The sequence below is a fragment of the Candoia aspera genome, chromosome 1, assembly GCF_035149785.1.
Source record: "Candoia aspera isolate rCanAsp1 chromosome 1, rCanAsp1.hap2, whole genome shotgun sequence".
Classification (NCBI taxonomy): domain Eukaryota; kingdom Metazoa; phylum Chordata; class Lepidosauria; order Squamata; family Boidae; genus Candoia; species Candoia aspera.
In genome coordinates, this window is record NC_086153.1 from 164268029 (window position 1) to 164285728 (window position 17700).

The following is a 17700-nucleotide window of genomic DNA, read 5'->3' on the forward strand; positions in this document are numbered from 1 at the left end:
CTAGAACTCTCAGCCTCCTGGTTTCTAGCCTGGAGCCTTAACCACTGGGCCAAATTTTCTTGGAAAAATCTATTTTATCTATATATCTAAAAATCTATATTTTTTTTCCTGCATTACACATCCCCAAGTGCCATCCATCCTTCTGTTGAAAAATTATACAGTAAAGAGTAACTGTATTTTATTTATTTATCAAATTTTATCATCATCCATCTCCCCTCCCCCAGGAGGGACCCTGGGCAGTTTACAATAAAACTTCCTGCATGCTTATTTCCTCTACTAACTTGGACACCCTTTAATTTGCTTGCAATTGTTAACATCCTGAAAACTTGTGGTATTTACTAATTTATTATAGTTCTTTCTTTTTCATTCTTGATTCCAGATCATTTATAAGTTTAGTTAAACCAGTTAAAGAACAGTGTCAGGGCCAACACTTTAAAACTCAATCGTTTATTTTCCTTTACTGTGAGAACTCTTTACTTTCCAGGTTTGTTCAATTACAAATCTATTAGAATTTCTCTTTACTAAGTTTCCCTAAGCGCTCCGGTATTTCTGTGTTGTTCAGCTTTTTTAGAATCCTATAGATTTCTTATCGCTATCCTCTCCGTGTCCAGCATCGTACACAAAATTCCAGTAGCAATCTCAATTTGGAATTCCATTCCTTATGAAGCCAAACGAAATAAGGCAGAAACGTGTTCCGAAATTTGCTGAAGTATTAATAAGGAGGTGGCGTTACTAGACAAAAATCGCTTTAAAGGTCATGTGGGGGGAATGTAATATATTGGACAGGGTAGAAACTTGAGCCGGAATACACAACACTACCGACGCCTTGCAACACTTCAGTAACAGCTTTTTGCTTCCCCTAGCATTATTCCTGACGTCGCCACAAAACCGCCCCATAATCCTAACGCGTCGGCTCATATTACTTCTTCCCGTTCGTCTGTCCCGTCTCTTTTCTGTTTGTTTGTTTTTAAGCACCGCCCCCCGCAAACAATTCCACTGCTCGCGCGTCCCTAAGCCCCACCCGCCGCATCTCCCTCGCCGTGCACCTGCCCCTCACTTCTCCGACCCGCGCGCGGCCGCTTGACAACAATATCGCCAAGGCGACCAATCAGAACTCGTGAGAAAAAAACGCTCAGACGAAGCCAAGAGAGACCCATTCCTTCCGCCTCCGTCGGCGCTGACTGTGGCCAGATCCGCCGGCCGTTGGTGGTTCGCGGCGGCGACTTAAGTGCGCAGACGCGCCTCCTCTTGTGGGAAGCGCTTGACCTGGTTATTAAGGGTAAGTCGAAACGGCGGAGGGTTGCGCGCTTCCCTACCTCCCCCGCGGGAGTATTCGCCCCGCTCTTCTTCCTTGCCTGGGTGGGTGTGGGACCGGGCGGCATATCGTCTTCTGATAGGAGGGGAGCTTCTAGGGGCTCAAGTCCCCCTCGTTTCCTTGGTTCGTCGTCCGGGGGGTGACCATGTCCTCTGCCTCCCCCCACCCACCCCCGCTCCGGGTCGACGCCAGGTGCCGCCCGATGCCCTTCGCGGTCATCTGTGCGAGTGGGGTCCCTTCCTGGCTGTGACCGCCACAGGTGAGGCAGAGGAGAGAGTTGACACTGCCTAAACTGGTCGAAAAATGAGGAAGTCCTTTGAGGTTGGGCCCGAGTTGAAGCGATTCCGTATTGAAGTCCTGAAATTTGTTCTCCGTTAATAAGCCGAAGAGCCTGGGTTTTCATACCTCTGCAATTGCTGGGCATTATATGCTGAAATCTAGCAGGTGCCAGTGACTAAAGAAAAAGAAAGTGGTTTGTCATTAAGTGCCTCTTTCTAGTATGGTTTTAAGTGTTAAAACAAAGATGACACTGATCTGAGCTGAAGAAAATACTGCAACTAGATAAACAAAATATTGTTTTGTTTATCTTGAGATGAATGCTAATTGTTGAAAAAAAAATTATTTTAGTGTTTGGAATTTGGAGCCAAGTATATTGTATAATATAAGGCAAGTATAAAATACTATATTTCTGATATACTATTTTAAATTAAGAAGTAAAACTTGTTTGATGAAGTGCAGGCAAAAAGAGAAGGAATTGAGTAAAAAGAAAAAGAATATTCAAATAAAATGAAATAGTATATTTTTAACTGTTCCAATATAACTTTTTTTACTGCAGTTGCCCTTTCTATTGTTTTATAAATCATAACATAACTGCATAAATTATCTGCACTGGATTACAGTTTTAGTTTTATAATTGATTTCTCATGCATTTTTATAATTATCTGTCATGTTCTAATTTACTTGAATGACATGTTTGTTACTATTACAGAAAATATTTAATGTTTTGTAAACAAGGATTGCATCCTGCTTTTAATAATTTGGTAGCTAAATCTCGTTCAGAGGTGAAGATCCTCCAGCAGCACACAAGCCCTTCCCATATGATTGCCAGTGCTCTGATGGAAGCATCTTCTCAGAGACCCCACATCTAGCAAGGTGAAATTGCTGTGTGTGGCCAATCTGGTTCCCATTTTTTAAAGAATAGTAATAGAAAGCATCCTGAAAATTATAAGCCAGTTAGTTGGCTATACATTATCCACAAGCTATATGCTGGACATCTGTGTTGTAGGTTGTGTTTTGCGGGACCAGGAGAATATTCCCAAGGAGGAATAAATTTCAGGAGTACACATATGGGATAAATTTAAAAATTCCACCATTGATAAAAGACTGGTTTTGATGAGCCTTCTGACAAAACAAGATTCAGAGTAAAATGCAGCCATGCCAGACAGTTCTCAAACCCAATTGTAACTGCCAGTGGGGTTTATTTTGGCACCCTGTTTGTTTAATTTCTATATACATTCTCTTACCAAATCCCCACAGGGGCTAGATCCACATGACCCCAAGTGGCAAAAAGCATCCATCTGTACAGCTCTATGCTGATGCCACCACCATTGTGTCACTGCCCCAAGTAGGTCTCAGGAGAGCTCTTATATTTCATCCCTGATACTGCATGTAGGAACTGTTGATTGTTAACCATAATTTTTATGGGGGCGGGTTGTGATTATTATCTCCAACTGCCCTAAGACTCATAAGTAGCATTAGGAGAAAGCTTACCCTTAGAGCAGGTTAAGTGCTTTGAATATCTAGGAGCTGTCTTCCAAGCCTTCAGAAGGAAATCTGCACAAGTCAACTGTGCTTTCTCCTCACACAAAAGAGTGCAATAGTTATTTTAAGATTCCACTGTACACAGGGAAGGAACTTGATTCCAGCCATCATCAAATTCTTTGTTGCAAAACTGGCAGAGCAGTTATTATACAGGGTTTAATTGGGCCTATGTTATTATTTTGAACCTCTTGAAAAAGTCCCAGTCAGACTTCCTAAAATCTCTCTTTATGACCTCAGATGTGTTTCAGACATGGCCATGAGACTGAGGCCAGGATGATCAGAATGAAGCCATAATTACTCAAACTATCATATTAGTGTAGCTGAGGATCCATTTGGTTCCAACCAGACTATTTTTCTTTTTAATATCTGATAATCATGTATCAGTGTGAAACAGCATTATGAAAAAATTAAGATTATATGGTCTTTCTCTGGAATATTTGTAATTCTCGGGTAGATAAAACTAAAGAACAGTGAATTCAGGATGAACAGCATATCCCAAACTGTAGGAATCCATTGCCTTTTTAGGGAAAATCAGAGAACCTTCCCTGTAATGCATCTCTTTCCACTCAAATTACTTTGCCTGTTATGTATTTTGAAGTAATGAACATGAGAGCCTGCTGTAATGCTTTCCCTTTGGCATTGTTGTGGGGTAAATACAATAACATTCCAACTTTCCAGAGCCCCTGCAGGAGAGGTTGAGACAATCAAAATGTGTCACAGGCTTTATGCTGATTTTCATTAATTCAGCCTTTATTAACCAGTTTTCCAGGTTGCACCAATACATTTTGTATTGATTTACTTGCTGATCTGGACCAGAGAGTAACATCACTTAGTTGCAATGTTTTGCTTTTTTGCCAAGAAGAACATGGCTACTGAATCTTCCATGGGAAGGATAGCAAATTATATTGTCTGGTACAGTGTTGCTTAAAACTCTTTTCCCTCAGGACCCCTTCCCAACTTTTAAAAATTATGAAGGACCCCAAAAGAGCTTTTGTTTATATGGATTATATTTATCAATATTTACTATATTAGAAATTAAAATCAATGCATTTGCTGCTGCTACCACTTCTCACAGTTGTTCGATGGGATTTTAATATATTTTTCAGCATAGGCTGGCAAATAATTTTGATTTTGTGGACTCCTGAGAGGGTCTTGGAGGACCCCCAGGGGTCCTAGGACTGCACTTTAAGAAACACTGGACTAGAATATAGGAGTTGACATTGACTAAACTTATTAATGCTTCCATAATTTTACTATTTATAACACAATTCTGTTCTGATCTAAGACCATAATAAAGTTAATTGTATTCTTTCTGCTTTTACATATCCAAAATCTCAATCATTTTTGGGCATCTTGCAAGATAGGAGTTGGGGGGATTAAAAAATTACTTTTGGTAGTTGGTGCTTTTGGGGGGCCCAGTGGATCCTATGTGAGTGCCATATTGCTGACCTGTGGTACAGAATGTATGTAGATTCTGTTGTTCATTCAAAACACTATATATACCAAATTCATCAAAACTGTCATATCAATATATGCCATTTAGCATATAGGCAATCAACTACCTATGCTTTACATTATCTCATTTTCTTTGATGAGCAGTTGCCTCTTGGAAGTGTTTGTAGGCTTGGGATAGGGATATGCCATGTTACCAAAAATTACAGGCTTTGCTTTGGAAATTAATGTTTTTAAAAGAATATGTATTAATGTCATATGTTATATTCTTAAGTGAAGATATATTTTGTCCCATTGAGATTTTAGTGATATTTTATTATTTATACTAGATCAATCTTTTTTTAAAACAATATAGAAATAACCTAACTTACAAAGAAAGCAAATACAAAAAGGAGAGAATGCTATTAGTATTAATAATATCCCACTTTTATTTTTGTACAACTCCAGGTGGCATGTATAATGTTCCTGTCTCCCATTTTCCCTACAGCAGCAACCCTGTGGGGTGATGCGCCAAAATGAATTTTTCTGTTAAATCACTCAAGCTACATTTCTGTATTCTAGCCATATATAAGTAGTAGTCTTCAGAACTTTAATTATGGCTAAATTCTAATATGAAGTTGTTAAATGCTAAAAAAAAGTAAAATGAACATGGATTGGGAATGTTCTTATAGAAAGAACAACTTAGTAACTACAAAGTTGTTTTTGATGAAAAATATGGAGACCTCACTGTCAATGCCTTTGCAAGCGATTAAGATATAGTAATCAGATCAAGCTCAACATGAAAGAAAAATACTGGTCTTAAAAGGTTGGTGGGAGTAAAATAGTAAGGCTTATATGGTCCATATCTAAACATTCTGAACTGTTGATCTTGTAACCAGTTACTGAACCTAAATAATACAAGTCAGAGGAAAACCTATACTGCTTAATAAGAATGGGTTGAGCTCTTGAAATATTGGTAGTGTGATATTCCTGCCCCCTAATAGGTAATCTCACAAAAGAATATAGGAATCTACTGAAATCTTGTGAGATTTCCCTGATTTCATACTAGACTTGGCCTTGTAGAAACCCAGGCCATTATTTTGCTAGAAAAGGTTGCCAGCCCTTAATACGTAGAAAAAAACAGTTGAGAAAATATGTGGAGATGTGTGGTTATAATTAGCAATTGTCTTAAATAGAATTTAAATTGATTGGAAATTGAGTTCAGTGCTAGGATGAAAATAATTCTTTTGGATCGAAATTCTTAATGAGGATTTCATTTTCTTTTTCCTCCTTTCAGGTATCTATTGTTGTTTCCTATACATTTTGAAATCTTATCCAGAATGCTTTTATTAGTAGTACTACTCTTTAATGGAATAGTTTCTTACTCTAGTGGTAAATCTGTTACCAAGTCAGTACCAAGATTACTTCTGGTGTCTTTTGATGGCTTCAGGGCTGATTATCTGAAGAAATATGAACTTCCACATCTCCAGGATTTTATTAAGGCTGGTGTATTAGTAGAACATGTTACCAATGCTTTCATCACAAAAACTTTTCCAAATCACTATAGTATAGTTACAGGCCTGTATGAAGAAAGCCATGGTATTGTAGCAAATGAAATGTTTGACGTTGACACAAAGAAGAAGTTTTCACAGTTTAATGATACAGATCCTTTCTGGTGGAATGAAGCAATTCCTATTTGGGTGAGCAATGAATGGCAGGAGAACAAAACAAGTGCTTCTGCAATGTGGCCTGGCACCGATGTGAAAATTCGCAATACTCTTCCTCACTTCTTTATGAAATACAATTTTTCAGTAAGCTTCGGTGAACGTGTAGAAAAGATTATTGAATGGCTGAATAGTTCTAATCCATTAGTTACTTTTGCTACTCTTTATTGGGAAGAACCAGATGCAAGTGGACACAAGTATGGACCAGAAGATACTAAGAATATGACTGAAGTATTACAAGAAGTAGATAAACTTATTGGCCTTCTTGTTGAAAAACTTAAAATTTCAAAGTTGTGGGAGGAAATTAATGTTATAATTACAAGTGATCATGGCATGGCACAGTGCTCCCAGGAGAGATTAATCAAACTGGATAATTGCATTGATCCTAGTAACTATGTACTAATAGACAAGAGCCCAGTTGCTGCCATATTGCCAAATAGTAAGTATATTCTTTTTCATGTAAAAGTTATTACCTTGACTTTTCAGTGCTTTTAACAGTATCATTCTCAGTGCTATAACATGTAATTTCATGCTAAAACATACATGTTATAAGAAGTCACCGATCATATTTCTCAGTTTGTTGAATATTAAGGTTGCCGATTCTGATTCTGATCAGAGAAACACTGAACGGGAAACTTGGATTTTCCATTCTGAATAGTGTTTTCTTTTCAACTGAGACATAACAATATCACATGTCATATTTGTTTAGGTCAATGTATAAAGGAAGTTTATTCCAATCATATCATGATTAACATTGCAAATTTCTAAAATTCTGTTTAAATTCGTTGCACATAGAAAAGTGCATGAAATAAGAAAACCGTTTTGTTCTGAGCTCAGCCAAACTTCAGAAAGTTCAGAGTGCTGTGTTCATTAGTACAAACTTACGATTTTTGAGTATTCCATATTACACATAGAACAAATAACAAACTTTTTGAGTGTTGAACTATAGAGACCAAGGGAACTTGAAAGAGATCACTTGCTCTCTCATTCTTTGCCGTAGAGCAATAAAAGTAGGTGAGATGATAGTCCGTGTTGACTGTTAACTACCACCAAACATGTAAAGATGCCTCCTGCCTATTACAAATAGCCATAGAGGACTAGTGGGAAGCAACCTGCAGCACGATTCACTTCAGTATATTCAAAGAGCAATAGCAGCAAAAATATAGCAGTCTGGCTATTTGCCAGCAGCAAATAATAATAAAGAGCAACATAGCCTTTACATTTGACATGAAGCAAGAACATGCAGAGTGATGCACAAAAACTCAACAAATGAAACATATTTGATTTTGAAGCTTGCAAATTAAAAAGTTCATCATTATTTAAAAAAACAATACAGCCCCAAAGCTTATTTGCTCATTTGCTTGCACATTCATGAACTTTTACCCTGTAACCACATCTTTTTTTTAAAAAAAAAAACCTAAAACTTAACTTGCAGGCAGAAAACTGAAAGCAGTTTTCACCCTGTCTTAAGTATGTGATAAGCCATCCAGAAGTACCCTGTATGCAAGCAAATCAGCACCTGACTCTGGGCACGTGCTTAAATAACTGCTGGTTCTTCCTATCCCCCTTTCCCCTCAGCCAATAAGAGCAGGAATAGAAGTGGTTCTGCTTGTTGGCAGAGTGCTAGAAAGCCTTTGGCCCAGGAGAGATCAGAAAAGTCACACACCAGGCATTTCTATAAAAATATTTTTATTTACAGAAAGCAAACGTATTTACAGGCTCTCAGTGAGAGCTGCTTAACTCTCTACATGCCTACACAGAAGGGAAACTGCAACTAAAACAACTCCAGGCAAGTTCTCCCCAGGTGCAAAAATTAACATCTGAAAAGAAGACAATCAAATTCAACCTCTTCACCGGGCCAAAATGATTAGTTACCATAGTAACCTTAATCTGTAGTAGAAAACACATTAACACTGCTGTTCTACTGGCTGTGCTGGAAAAAAACCATAATGCCACAATAACTTAGGATGTTTGAAACACTTGAAACAACAGTCTGTTGTTCTGAGCTTGGGACAAAATGCAGTGTTTTATTTTAAGCTCAGAATACTTGGATGTGGCATTTCAAACTCAGAACATTCTGGTTTTAGAATGTCTTGCACATCCCTAGTTACGTTCATAAAATCAAGAGTGATTTAACTCTAAAGTACATTCTAAAAGTATATCGAAGTAGGACTAAATGAGATCCACATCAATTTACAGCTCTTAGGGAATATGAGTGTCCTTTTTATATTTGCAATAACAAGTTTTTAAGTTTTGCAGATGAACAAATAAATGACAGCAGCTTATTTATATTAATGTTTTTAGATGTGACACATGTATATAACTTAATGAAAAAGTGCAGCCCTTATATGAAGGTTTATCTTAAAGAAGAAATTCCAGACCGATATCATTACCATCACAATAAGCGCATTCAGCCAATAATTTTGGTTGCAGATGAAGGCTGGACAATTGTACAGAATGGGTCTCTTCCAAGATGTAAGTTTTTTATTTAATGTTTACTGATTAAAATATATAGCTCCCTTTTTGGTGGGGGGAGGATATAGTTATGTAGGGCGAGGAAGCATTAAAAACAAACCTTTTGAAAATACAGCATGCTTTTCAACATCTGAAAGCACTAAAGGTTAGATTTTTTCTTAACTAATACATTGTGCTTAATTCCATGTATACAGCCAATTGTTGAATCTTCCCCCAAAAATCTATGGAAATAATAGCTAATTACCTTAGGTAGCTAAGCAGGACAAGAACAATTTAAAATGCAATTAAGGAGATTAAAGAAGTTTGTCTTTTTTTACTTATTTATGTATTGGTTTGGTCTCCTTCCTGCTTACAATAAAATTAAGAACTTAACATTTAAGCTGCTTTGGTAACCAGTATTAACTAAAAAAAGGTATTATATATCATGGGTATGAACAAAAAACTCACATGTTTTATTATGGTTGCATAGTCAAAATAGGGCCTTTGAGAAACAAGAGATTGATATTGTCATATAAGGAAACCCCAAGATTAGTTGAAATAGGAAAAGGGGCAGGGCAACTCCAGCTCAGTGGGATGGTCACAGAATATTATGATCTGAGGGAACAGTATAAGAATATTTTGAAAGAAGTTTGTGCAATAAATTTGACTATTCTGTGGGCTGACAGAGATGAATATGAAAATTTCATTAGAGTATTAAGCACTGAAAGTTAAGAAACAGGATGGGAGATAACAAGGGATCTTCTCACAGAGATACAGCAGAAAGATGCGCATCTCTTAGCCTGACAAACAAGTTGTTTTAATGGGTGATAATATTAAACTACTTCCTTCATCCTCAGATTATTTGTCATAATCCCCACTGCAGCAGTGTCCTAACGTGTAATTATTCCTTTTTATCTGTATAAAACAGTTGTTACTATTCATCCAATAGGGAAACACTATCTGCTTTCTTCTTAAATAAGAAATTGATTTTATTGGAGATTGATTTTTCACTTTTGGTAAAGAAGATGCCATCTTAACTGTTTAATAAACTGAAACAATAGAATTGAATATTTAACTAAGTAGAAAACAATAATTGAAAAAACACTTAAGCTATAATTCTGTAATGGCAGGGTAATGTTTACTTGGGAAATAACTGTTAGCTAAATCTTTGCAGTGCATTAACTATTGTTGGGTTCTTTATTTTTCAGTAGGAGACCATGGCTATGACGATACTCTTCCAAGTATGCAGCCATTTTTGGCAGCTCATGGACCTGCCTTCCGTAAAAGTTACCGACTAAATTCAATTCATACTGTTGATATTTATCCAATGATGTGTCATATTTTAGGGTTGAAATCCCAGCCTAATAATGGCACCTTGAGCAATACCAAGTGTTTATTAGTTGACCAATGGTGCATAAACGTTCCTGAAGCCATTGGAATAGTTATTGGTGTCTTTATGATATTAACTACTCTGATGTGCCTTATAATAATCACGAAGAACAGAACTCCTTCTCTACGCCCATTTTCAAGACTCCAGCTTCAGGAAGATGATGATGATCCCTTAATAGGATGAGACCTGTGTACTGACTTGTGTTTTGAAAAGACAACACAGAAAATTAACTTATATTGGATGATACCATGATGCACTTTAATAAAGATCCACCAAAACTACTGAAGAAGAACATTGTCTCTCTGAAAAAGAAACCTTGAGTAGAATTGATTTTCTAATAGAAAAATAGAAAATAATAGAAAATTAATAGTAGCAAGACTATTTATTTCCAAGTGATAAGGAATAAGATTATTTGTGAGTGAAGCTGCTTATACCTATTTCATAAAGAACTGCTTAGAGGTATCTTAACATCTGAAACTGGGCAGGAGCCTCTGCAGCAATGGTCACTGGCTTTAAAAGGCAGGCAAGACTAGGCAACCAAAGGCCTGCCCATTTTTATGTGAACAGAGCTTTGATCGCCCAGTCATCCCCACCCTTTTGAAGCCAGTGAGTGTCACTTCAGATACCCCTAAAACTGGTTGGGAAAAAAAATACAGTAAGTCATGGACTTCTTTATAAAGCAAATGATAATTGTGAAAATAATCCAGATTTGTTTTCAGCTTTGGAGATTAGCTGCTGCAACAATAATTTAATTTAGAAGCTGCTAATAGCTAGGGTCCACAACTGTAACCCATAGGACTGTGCACATCATGTCAGTCTCTGCAAACTGGACATTTCCTTCATTTTAACCTGTGTTGGAAAACTGCTGTACATGCAAGTATAACTTAAAGCTACACTGAGCACAAAGGAAGTAGCATGTCATGCTGCTCCTATAAGTGTCCCAAAGCAGACAGATTGTGTCTTGAATAATTTCTTCCATAACTGTAAGCTGCAGGCTGATTCTAGACATATTTTAATATGTCTGTCTTTCTCCATTCAGACAGGTGTGGGTGTTTTAAATCTATTTTGGTAGGTGTTCAGATGTATCATATGTTTGAACTAACAACACAATTGTATTATACTTCTGGAGTCCTTGGTGCTCTCTGAGCCTTGTTGTTTTCTTGCAGACGTTTCATTGCCAGACTAGGCAATGTCTTCAGTGCAAAGAGGGAGTGGGCCTTGCTCTCAGTTTATATACCATGGCTTGCCCTGCTTGTGTTGGTGGGGGTGGTGTTCTCTCCTTGGGAGTTCTTTGGGCTGTTGTTTGCTGCTTGGTTGATTGCCTGAGTTAATGGTTCCTTGATTGGGGTGTATTGTGCTGTTTGATGGTTCATCTGGTGTTAATCCTAGTGTTGATTTTTGCATATCTGGGTGTTGATTGCTGGCAAGGGAGTGTACTGGTCTTTTGGCTTTTCTATTGTCTCTTTTGAATGGTATGTAAATGCTGTTTACCTCTATGTGTCTGTTGATGGCTGCTTGGTCTGAGTGCCAGGCTTCCAAGAGTTCTCTGGTGTTTTTGGATTTGGCTTGGTTTAGGACCAACACACTGGACCTAGCCAAATACCCAGGATAATGGACCTCATCAACCTCTGCCTTACAACCTACTTTCAGTTCGATGGAGAAATATACCAACAGTTCAAAGGAACACCCATGGGATCACCGATTTCAGGACTTATAGCAGAGATCGTAATGCAGCCTCTGGAAAGGATAGCACTCCCACACATACAACCCAAAGTATGGATCCGGTATGTAGATGACACTTTTGTCATAATACAAAAGAAACAACTGGAAGAAACCCACAAAACCATCAATAACATCTTTAATGAAATAAAATTCACAAGGGAGGAAGAAAATAACTCACTACCATTCCTGGACATCCTCATCAGTAGAGGAAATGACGGTAAGTTAGAAACACAAGTCTACAGGAAAGCTACCCACACCAACCAAGTGCTCCACTACCAAAGTAACAATCCAACCTCCCACAAGAGAAGCTGTGTAAGAACATTATTCAGACGAGCACTTACACACTGCAGCAACCCAGAACACCAGAAAAAAGAAAACATCGCACAGCATCTTCAAACAAAATGGATACTGGCTCAAATTTATCAAAAAGTGCCTCACCACCCAACCCGCTACAACCGAACCAATGGAAACTATGGAAAGGATAACACTGCCATACATCAGAAGCATCTCAGAAACCACCAACAGACTGCTACAATCACATGGCATCACCGTAGCACATAAACCAACTAAAACTCTTCAAAACATATTAAGCAACCCAAAAGACCCAATAGCCCAAGAAGAAAATACAGGAGTTATTTACAACATACAATGCAAAGACTGTAACAGCCACTATGTAGGATAGACAGGCAGAAGACTAGCAGAGCACATCCACGAACATCAACTAGCAGTCAGAAGACACGATGAGAACTGCTTAATCTCACAACACATGGACAGACTCAACCATAGTTTCAACTGGTAAACTGAGCATCCTAAACCAAGCCAAATCCAAAAACGCCAGAGAACTCCTGGAAGCCTGGCACTCAGACCAGGCAGCCATCAACAGACACATAGAGGTAAACAGCATTTACATACCATTCAAAAGAGACAATAGAAAAGCCAAAAGGCCAGTACACTCCCTTGCCAGCAATCAACACCCAGATATGCAAAAATCAACACTAGGATTAACACCAGATGAACCATCAAACAGCACAATACACCCCCTCCCTCTTTACACTGAAGATGTTGCCTAGTCTGGCAATGAAATGTCTGCAGAAAAACAACAAGGCTCAGGGAGCACCAAGGACTCCCCAGTTGAACCCTGAGCTACAAATATTTGCTTTGATTTGTATTATACTTACATGTATTTTTAATGAATCTGCAAAAGAAATTATACTATAAGCAGAAAAGGGATTTGGAAAGCAAAGAGGACATTTAAAAACAAGACTTTCTGCTAGTTACAGTTGGTATATGGTTAACAAAGTTCTGTACTGTATATTCAATTAATTGACATTTATGTTCAGCAATTATGATTATTCATATTTTTAATTTCTAAGAATTGCCTGATTTAAAGTAGACTATTTGTAATATGCAGATAACATGCAGAACTATTTGTGTTCTTCTGTTTCATTCTGAAAGAGCTCAGGGGAAGTGAATACTTAGCGTATAGGAGGACACATATTTATTCTTGGTATTTCAAATGTGACCCCAAATTTATTTTCAGTGGCGTTGCTTGCCTTCTTTAAGCAATATGGTTAGTGAAATCCTTATAATCTGTTAACATTCCATAAAGATATAACCTTGTACATCTGATAACAGCTGTTGTAAAAAAAAAATCCTGGACTACAGTATTGATTAGATTAGGAGAAGTGCTATTGAAATAATTGTGCGACAGTTACTCCTCCCCAAAAAGCAGAAGCAGGTTTTCAGTGCCTCCTTTCAGCAGCAGTGACACTAAAGGAGGAGCTGCTGACATCAGCAGATATCTCCCATTCTGCATTTGTGCATGACATAAGGGAATCCATTCAAACTCAATTTCCTCTCACTAAGGTGGTATCATTTGTATTCTACTTGTTGGAGTAAACGAGAATCTTCAGATTAGAAGTACAGTGAAATTTAGTGTTTTAAGAAGAAAAACAATTTCTCTTCAGAACTACTCAAGTTTATTTCACTTTCACAGAAAAGATAAATTCAACCTCCTTTCAAAAGTCCATTCTATGACATAACGAGAAGCAATACTTGGTGTTAGTGATCAGAAAGTAAACATGGTTTGGAAGTAAATAGGAAAGTTTTTTGTTTCTGTTTTGAAGTTGACATCCTAACAGGAAAGATTTAAGTACTATAATTAGTTTTTATATATTAAGGATACTTGTAGCTATTTTACACAAACTTAATATCTCAGGGACTCTTCCAGATTTTGATTCCTGTACCATAGATAACAGGAAGTAAAGAGCAATTATGCAAAACTAAAAACAAGTAATCTTTTAAATTAGTAGTCTAATTAGGTAATGGGCTTCAAGTAGCAAATAATTCACCAAAGAAAATGTGAATTATTGAAAAAAAGTTGTTATATTCTTTACTTTAGACCACTGGCTACTGTTACTGAAAATTTTGACTATCTTGGGAATGGCAACTTCATTATCTCTGCAGTTATCAGGGATAAATTTATAATGGGAAAAGAAATTCTAATAATGAACTGTAATTTTTTTAAAATTACATTTATCTGGATAGCTTTGTAATTGGGGTTTTGTGGAAAATCTTTGTCTTTGATTAAAAATGCTGTTGCATTTTTTGTTCCTTTTACAGTATTAAGGTTCATGCATTGTTACTTTTAGATTCCAGTACCTTTTTATTCATTCTAAAATTCTTGCCTGTCAAAATAATGCTAACATTCAGAACAGACATTAGTTTTCCTTGCCTTTCCTACATGCTGTTCTCTCTCTTACTTCCCAAAAGCTGATACTTAAAATTGGATAATAGAATTCCAACTTAACTTTGTGATACTGCCTTCTGCAGAATTTTTGAATTGTGACACTAGGTATATACTGTATAAATCATTCTTCTGAGCTATTCCCAAAACTATTTCCTGACTGTGGGAAGGAAAAATATGTATTATAGGGAAATGAATAAAACAAGAGATTTCTGTTTGAAGAAAATAACCATTGCTAGTTTTATTGTCTTATTCACAATACAGCTTTTGACCAAAAAAAAAAAGAGTCCTGTTTTGGGTTCTGTGCTGGGGTATATACTGAACACAAGATTCAGTTTGGGACAGATTTGGCATTTTGGAAAAAGGCTTAGTTCAAATCAGAGACTGACCTTGAAGTGGGATTCATGCCATGTGCGGATTTATCAGGAAGAAACTCTATGTGACTTTTAAAAAAATTTTTTATCAGAATGGAGCAAATTCAGCCCATCTGAAAGAATGAAATTTGCCAAGCTTTTGGGAGCAATAAGTGAAGTATTTTGGGTCTAGGCTCCTTATATACTCATAGCACATTTTTTAAAATCTGCAATTGCAGAATTCACTCATTGTTCCAAGACCAAGAAAGTACATTGTGGTTTCTTACTATACATTACCCCCATTCCTCCTAACTTCCAATGCTGGCTGGGGAATTCTGGGAGTTGAAGTCCACACATCTTAAAGCTGCCAAGGTTGAGAAACACTGCACTAGAGAAATAGATTGTTGTAGACAGCTTATGAAACTAAGGTCAGGTAGCATAGCTGGAAAGCCACCTTTTTTCCCTTCATTATGTGCCTTTCAAACAGTGCATGCTATAGATCCACCAGAGGGCACCATTTGATTACAGTAATGGAAAAAAGTTTTAAATACAACTAGGTGACCTTGGGCCAGCCTCTCTCAGCCCTGGGAAGCATGCAAGGGCAATCCACTTCTGAAATCTTGCCAAGAACACTGCAGGGACTTACCCAGGCAGTTGCCAGAAGTCAACATTGACTCATAGGGTCCAAAAAAAAGGAAGAGCTAGATGGAACTGTGGTTTATTGTTACCTAAGAATAGCAGTGCAGGATAAAGGCAAAGCCCTATTTGTCCAGTGTTCTACTCCATAGTGGTCAATCAAAAAGTTTGGGAACCTCACAAGTGAGCATGAGTGCCATAATTCCTAAAAAAATAATGGATAGGCACACTGCTTCTTATGCTAATATACAGACCTCACAGCAAGTAGCTATTGATAGAAAAAATCATGGAAGATAAATCTAATACTCTTCTGTAAGCCTACTCTTTGTGTGCTGCATTCAATGATGAGATCCAGTCAAGAAGTGCTAGACCCAATTATACTGCAAGTTATAGCAGGATTATATTACATGGTGCTATTGTGATGCTATTAGAAAAATCATGATGCCTCTTGAATTTACAGCAAAATTTATTTGTAGCATTTATTTATTTGAGGCAAAATTCTAAAACTATTGGAGCTGCTTAGGAGGTATTTTATTTAAAGTGCACATTGGTTGCATCTTGTACGCTAGAGTCTTAAAACAGATTAAACACACATGATCTCTATCTGGAAACCTGAGGGTTTTGGAGATCTGTATTATCTCCAACAAAACTGAATCCTTACCAAGCTATAGTTGCTTTCATAAGTTAGTAAGGCAGTGAAAACAAAATAAATAAAAAATCCAGGCCAATCTTGCAACACAAGGCATTCAGCCATTTATTACTGTGTACAACCAATCAATATGAATAATCTTGCACAGGAGCCTTGCAATCCTGCTTGAGCTCTCCAAGATGGGTAAGTATGAGGAATAGGAAGAAATAATAGAACTTGTACACCCCCTCAGGCCTTCTCTTGCTGTACCTGGTGACTGCCAATCCCAGAGCTGACAGCTCTGATATAAGATTGAGGGGACATACATTTGGAGATGGGAGAGGCACCTTAAACTGCCTCTCCACACTAGATGATCTTCACTCCAGCAGACTTCGGGAAGCACAGAGCAGGCAGGGCACACTGAGTGCTCTCTCTCCAGCTGACCAACTGGGATACAGAACGTGCCATTCCCTTAGTGTCCACCCCAAGATTACTGCAGACCTTCAGCAATATATATCTGTTCACTCCCCCATGCAAAGAAAAACAATGAAATTCTTAGTACTCCCCCCCCACTTTCCAACACATTTATTTATGAACGTTTCTCTACCACCCAATTCCCAAGGCTCCAGATGATTTGATTATGTGCCATCAATTTGGTGTCAACTCTTAGCAACCATATATAGATTTTTTTCCTTCTGTGGTGATCCGTGCCTAACATGGTCTTTCAGGTCTTCCATCACCACTGTAACTGAGTTCACCCACCTTGCTGCTGGTCTTCCTCTTTTTCTTCCATATTTCCTAGCATCAGAGCCTTCTTCAGAGATCTAGGTCTTTGCATAATATGTCCTGATAATTTGAGTCACTCATTCAGGCCTTGAGTGAGAACTCTGGGTTGATCTGTTGGATGGTCCATTTGTTTGGGATTTTTTTGGCTGTCTATGGTATTCTCAGGAGTCTCCTCCAACACTAAAGTTCAAAAGCATCCATACTCTATCTGACTTTTTCAAAGTCCATCTTTTGCTTCCATGGAATGTCACAGAGAATACCATGGCTTGCACAATTCTGATCTTTGTAGGTATAGACATCACAGCATTTGAATATCTTCTCCAAGGCTTTCATAGTTACTCTACCAGGTGCTGGTCTGCAGTGTATTTCTTGACTGTTTGTTCCTTTACTATTGATGGCCTAAAAGGCAGAAGCTATCTTCCACTTCAGTATCTTCTTTGTCAACCAGATGATTTACAAACTTAAAAATCAATACATAAATCAGGAATAAAAGATAACAAAAGATTGCCACCTAAAACCAAACATCCATCATCATCGATAATCAAGTCACCAAAAGCCAGGCTCTAAGGAGGGTACCTGACACATCTCCAAGGAAAAAGGGGCCTGCTACAGATGCTTACCTTCTGGTCCATCCTTTGTTGCCTTGTGGGGACAGGACTGTAACCAGCCCCTTTATTTTAAAATATATGGGCTG

The 17700-nt window shown here is 37.7% G+C and overlaps 1 protein-coding gene across 1 annotated transcript; it reads left to right on the forward strand.

The window, feature by feature from the left end:
- The first annotated feature begins 1177 nt into the window (after window positions 1-1177).
- On the forward strand, window positions 1178-14671 carry LOC134507095 (bis(5'-adenosyl)-triphosphatase ENPP4-like). The gene is made up of 4 exons (XM_063317549.1): window positions 1178-1279; window positions 5865-6730; window positions 8596-8766; window positions 9954-14671. Exons 2-4 carry the CDS (start codon window positions 5908-5910, stop codon window positions 10316-10318), a joined length of 1359 nt encoding a protein of 452 aa, XP_063173619.1. The 5' UTR covers window positions 1178-1279; window positions 5865-5907; the 3' UTR covers window positions 10319-14671.
- Window positions 14672-17700: the final 3029 nt, after the last annotated feature.

Excerpts from the sequence above, each read along its gene's own strand:
- LOC134507095 (XM_063317549.1), top strand. The coding sequence starts at position 5,908 with ATGCTTTTATTAGTAGTACTACTCTTTAATGGAATAGTTTCTTACTCT. Across the intron at positions 6,731-8,595 it reads TGCTGCCATATTGCCAAATA|ATGTGACACATGTATATAAC; the intron begins GTAAGTATATTC and ends TAATGTTTTTAG. Across the intron at positions 8,767-9,953 it reads GAATGGGTCTCTTCCAAGAT|TAGGAGACCATGGCTATGAC; the intron begins GTAAGTTTTTTA and ends TTTATTTTTCAG.